At 27.4% G+C, this 8,611-nt stretch overlaps 1 protein-coding gene across 1 annotated transcript; it reads right to left on the reverse strand.

Annotated features, from left to right (window-relative positions):
• Positions 1 to 4,312: 4,312 nt before the first annotated feature.
• LOC120067494 (B3 domain-containing transcription factor FUS3-like) lies at positions 4,313 to 7,267 on the reverse strand. The gene is made up of 6 exons (XM_039019045.1): positions 7,052 to 7,267; positions 5,680 to 5,769; positions 5,444 to 5,544; positions 5,231 to 5,277; positions 4,937 to 5,013; positions 4,313 to 4,615 (listed from the first exon to the last, which is right to left on the reverse strand). Exons 1-6 carry the CDS (start codon positions 7,265 to 7,267, stop codon positions 4,313 to 4,315), a joined length of 834 nt encoding a protein of 277 aa, XP_038874973.1.
• Positions 7,268 to 8,611: the final 1,344 nt, after the last annotated feature.

Consider the following 8,611-nt stretch of genomic DNA (forward strand, 5'->3'; position numbering starts at 1 on the left):
CTCAGCTAAATGAGAGGTTGAATAATGCTCCTTTTGACGTTTGAAAAGGTAATTACCTTTATTAAAAGTTTTTTTTTCAATAATTTATTTATTTTCTTACCAATAATCTAAATTTCCAATTTTCTATGCTAATGTTTGTCAATTACTTCTTTTTAAAAAGATCATGTAAAAAGTTAAAAATAATGTATAAAACAGTCATTATAAGATGAGTCATTCAATTTATAAGAGATTTTTTTAAAAACCTTCTTTTTAAGTGTTCTGTTTTGCTATAGGGGTGAGGATTCAATCTCTAGCCTCTAAGAATAGAGTAATTTTTTTATTATTTAATTCAAAACCATTTTTTCAGTTCAATCTTGTGTGATCTTGAAATACCCGAAAAGAATAAAATTATCTCTACGAATTTTGAAGTTAAAATATTTTATTTCAGATAAAATTGTTTAGAAAATTGTTATTTGTTTAAAGATAAATATTTTACATGCTGAAATTGGATTTGATATTCATGGGTTTCCGTAAATTTCTTTTATCAAAATTAAAAATTCATTTTTGGCCTTCAAATGGATTTAAAAATATATATAGTTGTTAGGATAAATTTTGACTTTTAAATTTATTTCATTTTGAAAATCGAAGATTTTTATTTGGGTAGAGTATAGAAAAATATATAAATTATTAGAAAAATTATATTTTTATTCCTCAAGTTTTAAAGAATATGTGTTTGACCACTAAATTTTAAAAATGTACATTTTTAATTCGTGAATTTTTAAAAATAGGTTTAAAAAGTTTCTCAAATAACTTTATACTATTATTTTGAATAATTATATTACAATAAATAGAAGAATAATTTTTAAAATCACATTCTCTCTAAAACTATTTTTTATAATTTTAAATATCATATAAATATTTTTAAAAAACAAACAAAAAATACTTCAATGATTTTTTAAACCTATTATAAATTTGGAGACTAAAAAGTATATTTTGAAAATTTAGGGACCAAATAGACCTATTTTTATAAATTTTTGGACTAAAAAGATATATTTTTAAAATTCAAGGATCAAATGCATACATTCTTCAAAATTTGACGATTAAAAAGGTAATTTTTCCTAATTTTTACCTGTTTCACAACTCCTAAACTTTCAAACATTATTTTAAAATCTTAACATTTCAAAAGAATAATAATAATGAATATTCTTACTGTATTATTTTAGATGAAAATGTTTGTACTTCGTTTCAATAATTACTCTTAACTTTTATTGTATTAATACTTTAACCTTTCAAAAACTATTTAAAAAAAAAAAGAAGAAAATAATCAAATTTATAAATTGATTTGTCAAATCCTTTTGAAAAGTATTGCTGAAATTGCTGAAATCGTTTGGTTAAGAATTTTAGGTATCCATACAAGCATGAATTTTAGGGTAACATTTTTGTGATGAAGATTCATATGTCTACACTCATATGGTTTCACACATTAAAAATTTGTATTGATTGTTCCAATCAAATTTTTTTCTAACATTTTTAATTGAAAGTTTTGATTGAATATGAAAGTTAATTGATTTGTGGAAACAACAATTTATTGTGAGTTGTCATTTCTATTAACCATTTGATTTTTTATTTTTTTTTTTAAAAATTAAGTCCGTAGACTTTACTTTTCTTCCAAATTTATTTTTTTGTTATCTACTTGTACCAACTGTTTAAAAAACCAAGTCAAAATTTGAAAACTAAAAAAAAAATAATTTTTAAAAAATTGTTTTTGTTTCTTAAATTTAGCTAAGAATTCAACCATTGTAAAAGATGCAAATAATTGTAAGAAATATAAAGGAAATAGGCTTAATTTTCAAAAACCAAAAATAAAAAACGAAATGGTTACCAAATGAGCTTCCGTTTTTTTTTTTTTTAAATTAAGTATATTTTCTCTCATATTCTTACCGTGGTTTACATTTTCTTAAGTAGAAGAGTTTACTTAGCCAAATTCCAAAAACATAAACAAGTTTTCAAAAACTACTTTTTTTTTTAGTTTTCAAAGTTTGGTTTGATTTTTGAAAACATGGTAAACAATAGATAACAAAGCAAAAAATTTAGAAGTGATAGGAATGTTTATATGCTTAATTTTCAAAAACTAAAAACTAAAAACCAAATAGTTATCTAACTGGTTCTTAATAATTACAATGATAGTTATAGTTGATCATTTTGTCGGCAACCCGAGTGAATGTTTTTTATCGATTGGGGAACATATATATATCTATACACATACCAATGATTATTATATTTTTTCGTAAATAGGATAACTAAATTGTATGTATTGAATTTTACCATTTTTTTAAAATTACAAATTTGGTGTCTATGATTTGAAGAAATTTAAAAGTTAGTCTACGTGATTTGATAAAAGTTTCATAAATAGTCTCTAGAGACTAACTTATAACATTCTCTAAATTATAGAGACCAAATATTACAATTTAACCTTTTTTTCCTTTTAAACAAGAATAGAAAGCTTCCAAATAATATATATATATATATAGCATCCATGAAATTTAAATGGGTATATATAATCCTAAGTCAATTTTATTGTTAACACACATAGCCCATCAATCTTAAGCTTCACATTATTTCATCATAGAAGTGTGGAAAAGAAGAAGAAGAGAGAGAGGACAAAACAAGAGACTATGACAAAAAGAAAGAAAAAGATAGAGAAAGTGGTGAGACTATGATAATTAATGGAAGGACACAAAGGGTTTTGCAACCAGGTAGGTAGGGATCCCCTAATGTTAGGGCAAATTAGGTAGTGTATATTAGGGAGTGTTAGGGACTATTACAAAAACGTAAGTTAAACATACGAGTGTTCGAAGATTCCTATCGGATAGAGTATGAAGGAGTATTAAGAACCACAAAAACGTAAGTTACACATATGAGAGCGCTGAAGATTTCCACCTGGAAGTTATGCTACCAAGACTATAATGCACTCAAGTATCTATGAGCATGTCATGTGAAATTTGCATGATGAGTAACTAGTAAGTGTCTTGTCAAGTAAAAGTTACACAAACGAAAATCATGGTAAGAGTTGGCCGGCATTTATAAGAAAATTAGGATAGACGTGATTTAACAAATCATAATTCCTTATATATCCACTTTCATGATTTGATGGGATAATTGTTTGATGAGTTTTTTTACCCCTCTTTTACTTTTCCAATATGTTTTTAGATGAAGCTTTTTGTAGATGGTTATGAAAAGAAATGAGTTTAGAGTTAGGGCACAAGACCGTCAAATTTGTTGGTAAGGATTCCATGCATTTCATCTTAAAATTAGATTTTGTAAGGGGCTTTCATTAGATTAACTAAGTTTGTTATAGTTTGGTCTTCAATTTTCAATTAGGTATCTAATAGGTTCTTAAACTTTAATTTTAAATTTTGTGTCTAATAAGTTTGAATTTTTAAATTTTTAATTTGTGTCTAATATGTCATTAACTAATTCGACATTTTTTCAAATTCATTAACCTAGTAGTCATGATATTTATAAACGTTTAGAGTTCTATTAGACATGAAATTCAATTTTGTACGCAATATATTACTTAACTTTTAAAAAATCTAAAATATGTCAGAGACTTATTAGACACAAAATTAAAAGACGAGAAATACATTAGACATTTTTAACTTCAAGAACCTCTTAAAAACTTTATTTAAAATCTGGAGGTCAAATGGACATAAATTTATTATTTATTATTTATTTTTTTTTTTTTGACAAAATATAGGGCGAAAGGATTGAACCTCTGACCACAAAGTTGATTACATATACTTGATATCAATCCAGCTATGCTCTTTTTAGAAAGATAAAATTAAAAAGTTCAAAGCTACCCTTATAATTTAATATCAATTTTTCAATTGCATTTTTTAATGGATGTGAAATCTTTAAAAAAAATAAAAATGAAAGTGGGAAGATACTTCACCAAATCAGGAGTGCTTTAGTAATATCGTAATATCACTTTCAAAAGTTTTGAATTGGCTAACATAAGCATTGACTAAAAGGTAAGAAATTCAAATAACCTACCACACGTATTGTTAAAACACAAACCTTTATTGTGAAATAAGTTGAACATAAAAGTATATAATATAACACACAGAGACAACAACTTAAAGCTTGACATTCTTTTATTATACAAACTTGCATGGTCACATTTTAGCACCAAAATAAACAGTGTAGTGTACCAAAATAGACAGTACGAACATTAAGTTAAGCCCTTCACCTCCAAAGGATTTTCTAGCTAAATATTTGATCATATGTTGTGAAACCATGCTTAAGCTTCTTTACTATGTAGCTATGTAGCCTCTTAGTAGAAGTCGTCGAGAGACAAGTTCTCGACCGATCCAAAGCCTTCGAGAGCTCCCAGTCTCGAGTAGTTGGTCATTGATCCACTCATAAAGTCGAAAGGTGAATCGTTGTCGAAGGCAGAACTAGTGTCATAGATAAATGACGACACGGGATCTTCCATGATTGGACTAGGCACATATATGGAGCTGGCCACTTTGCTAGCATCATAGTCTTGAAACATAATGTCGTTGTTGATCACAATGTCGTTGGTTGCTATGTCGGAATATATTTCTTGCTCGGAAGCCTTTTTTGCTTGAATCACCTATGGAAATGCAAGCCAAAAGAGAAAAAGAAACACTCATTATATGCATCCATTAGATAAATGCCAACCAAAAGGGTCTATGTGAAAATTTATAACAATCTCACCGAATTCTCTTCCATACCCTAATTTAAAAAACTCCCAGATATTTGTACCGCTCACACTCTTTTTGCACACTTTCAAATTACGTCTGTAATTTGAATGATTTGAAACCAAGGTCATAAGAGTCATTACCTTTTCGTAATTTTTGTTGTTCTAATATTTTGCCAATTATTCTAGAGCAAGTGCTATGAGATAACTTATTAGAAACAATATGAAGCTTACATAGTTATGTTCTTCACTATCTTGATAAACCATGATGAAATCTCCTAGATGTAAGCCATGGGCATTGACAAAGTCTCCTGTGACAACTCAATACCAAAACAAATACATATAGATATGTTAGATCATGATATTTTTTGTTTTGAAATATAGGAAAATGAGCAACTTATTTACAAATATAGCAAAATATTAATATTTTTTTTTTTTGAAAATGGGTGTTGAGTTAGAAGATAGAAAACTTAGAACAAGATTTTAGTAACTAATTAATTAAAAGGTAATATATTGAAGAAAGCCTACCAGTATTTTCAAGTACATACATTCTACTATTGTTATTTGGCCAAAACCTGCAAAATTCAACCCCAAATAATGGCATTATTACATCAATATTTTCCTTAGAAAAAAAACCATTTTCAAATTTCAAAAATTAAGGGGGGGAAATCTTAAAAACTAAGAAAATAAATATATTTCAAACTGAAAAACAAAATCAAATCAAATATTTAATTATTAAACCTGTATTTAAAGTTCCAAACATGCACCCCATCCAAGTCATCCATGGTGATTATCATTCCTTCTTTAGACTCCAATACTGGAAGGTGAGTTTCAGCTGCTTTCTGAAAATTAAATTAACTAATCAAAATTCTAATTACTAATTATAAGAATAATTTATGTGTTAATTAATTATGGATATATATATCTAAATTAAGCATATGAATATAAATCAATTAAATATTTTTCAAAAAAAAAACCTTTGGGAGTATCATTCTCCTCAGAGAGCTAACATCACTGTTCTTAAGCTCCTTCTGGAAAAGAAACTTCAGCTTCATTGGATCAATTACCTGTTCATTCAAATTACAAACACAATTTTTTTATTCAAATTATTTAATTTAATTATTTACATCTTAGCTAGCTCTTCAAGATTGATTTAAAAGTAAATTAGAAAATTTTCAAAACAAATTACAAATCTGAATCAAATAATGAATGTCAAGTTTGATAAATAATATCACACATGTATATAAATTGATTCTTCAATTTTTTTTTTCCAAAATCAAATTTAAACTCAGCAAAAAGGGAAAAAAAAACATGGTGTTTAATTTGAAATAGCAATGACACTGCCCCCAACACGACCACCCCAAAATCCAACATTAGGATCGAAAACATAACCAAAAAAAGAAAAGTACGAGAATTATTTATAGTATTTGATGGACAAAAAGAGAAAAGAAAAAAAAAACAAATTCACTTTCTTCGAAACTAGATTGTCTGGGACATAATGTAAACTAAAATAACATGGAAAAAGTGATAAGAAGGGAAGAAATAGATAAAAGGGTGTTTGAATTATTGTAATTAAAAATTCGTTCATATATATATATATATGGTATCTCTCTTTTTGTTTGTTGGGTGTCGTCTTCTTCGATGGGTTGCCATATAAAATCTCAAGGCTTAATTAATTCACCTCCATATTGTACTAAATTACCAACTTACCCAAAGCCACATCCATTTTTTGCACCATGAAAATAATAATAATCGATAAATAAATCGAAAAAGAAACTTTGTTTTCGATTTATTTTTCTTTGTTACTAATTTTTCTATGCACAAATTAATGGAGGAGTTTGTAAAAAAAAAAAAAAAAAAAAAAACTACTTCCTAATGCTTAAAAAATATTAATAAAATAATCTCTACCACTTAATAAAAAAAATATTGATAGATATTGATAGACTTTTATCGATTTTTATAAAAAAAAATTATTAAATTTTTATTATTTTATGTAAATAATTTTTTTTTCTATTTTTAAAAATCCCTTATATATATATAAATAATAGTCTCGTATTAAAAAAGAGTGATAATTTTATGTAAAGTCTTAGTTTATGAAACTAAATTATTTAGTAGTTAATAAACTACTAAATTTTTAGATTACATCTATCTCTGTGCAGCTGAGTTAATGGTCTAATCACAATTTATTATTATGTAACAATTTTTTTTTATTGGAGTGGGGTGCACAACTACAATAACCAAAAAAAGGTAGGGGTACTCCAATAAAAAGAAGAAAAAAAAGGGAAACTTATTAAATGTGGAAATATTGAGAAAAAAGAGAGATGAAGATGAAGAAGAGAGAGAGAGTACCCGAGGAGGAGGAGTGGAAGAGGAAGAAGGAGGAAAGAAAGGAAGATTAGAAGAAGAGCGGCGGCGGTTTCTGGGCATCCGTTTCTTGCGATGGAGAGCAGTAGAAGAGAAGGCGGGGACGGCAGCGGCGAGATCATCGGCGGCAGGGAGGAGGAGACGGTGGTGGGGAAGAGAGGGAGGAGGTTGATTATTATCATGGTGGTCCAAAATGGGCATCATGATGAGAGAGAGAGAGAAGTAGGATAAAATGTGCTATTTTTGGAAGCTGAATGATAGTGAAGAGAGGGTGGAAATGGGGTGGGGGATGGGTGAAGAAATATAGAGAGAAGGAGAGTGGTGGGTTGGTTAAAAAGGAAATGACAAATGTGAAGGGAGGTATTGAGGAAGAAGAATATATAAATATATATATATAGAGAGATTATAAATAAAGAAGGGTAGAAGTAGTTCATGAGTTTAACCATGGTTAAGTAAGGCCAGAAAATGAGAGACGGATGGACGGTGAAGAGGGATGAAAGTTGGGGAGAAGAGGAGGGTTACAGGTGGAGCAAAAGTTCTGAGATTGCATGCAAATACCACTATATTATTATTATTATTATTATTTATTAATACCACTACATACATACATTATATTACTTTCCTTTCCTTTCCTTTCCTTTCCTCTCCTCTCCTTTCTTTCTTTCTTTCTACTCTCTCTTTTCTTCTCTTCTTACTCTCTCTCCCCTTAATCAATGGCCTTTTGGCGCCTTTCACTTTGGACTCTCCGTCATCTCTCTCTCTCTCACTTCAGTTTTCAAATTCATGTCTAAAAGTAGAGATGTTCCTCAATTTGTTTGTGTTCGAAATTATTTTAGACTCAATCTAATTGTTTGGATTGTAAATTTCTTTAATCCAAATAAATTCTTATTAAAAATATTAATTTGGATTGGTTTTAGTTGTTTTAGATTAACCACTTTGTTTATTTAAAATTTTATTTTAGAAAATAAAATAAAAATATTAATTATTTTTATATATTGATTTAAGATTAACAATTCAATTTCAATTTATATAATAATTTTTTTTTCAAATTGTTAAAAATAACTTTTTTACGAGGTTTTTGAGAATAAATTATTCAAAAAATAATGAAATTAAATCAAACTAAAATAAATATATGTATAAATAATTGTATTATGAGTAAAAAAAATATATAAAAATTTTAAATTAATTATAAGTTCGGGGTATTTTTTGGTTATATTTTAGGTGAGTCCATGAACCGATCCAATCAATAGAATTCACGGGTTGGGTTGGGTTGATTGATTTTTTCGAGTCATCGAGTTTTCTAAATACTTCTATTTAAAAGTATGAATAGTGGCAGTTGTAAATATAAAAATCAAATCTAAAGTATTAGTATAGCATGTTGCAAAATTTTTTGTAGATATAATAAAATTTAGATTTAATTCTCGGAGTCTATTAACAACAGATTGTATCGCTAGAAAGAGTTCATCACTAATAGATTTTGCTATTTTTTGTAAAATATTGCTACACAGTTACTTATTAGCCCTAAAAGTAATGCTCATTGCAATT

The sequence above is a fragment of the Benincasa hispida genome, chromosome 12 (genome assembly GCF_009727055.1).
Source record: "Benincasa hispida cultivar B227 chromosome 12, ASM972705v1, whole genome shotgun sequence".
Taxonomy (NCBI): domain Eukaryota; kingdom Viridiplantae; phylum Streptophyta; class Magnoliopsida; order Cucurbitales; family Cucurbitaceae; genus Benincasa; species Benincasa hispida.

Excerpts from the sequence above, each read along its gene's own strand:
- LOC120067494 (XM_039019045.1), bottom strand. The coding sequence starts at position 7,267 with ATGCCCATTTTGGACCACCATGATAATAATCAACCTCCTCCCTCTCTT. Across the intron at positions 5,770-7,051 it reads CTTCCACTCCTCCTCCTCGG|GTAATTGATCCAATGAAGCT; the intron begins GTACTCTCTCTC and ends TTGAATGAACAG. Across the intron at positions 4,616-4,936 it reads ATAGTGAAGAACATAACTAT|GTGATTCAAGCAAAAAAGGC; the intron begins GTAAGCTTCATA and ends GCATTTCCATAG.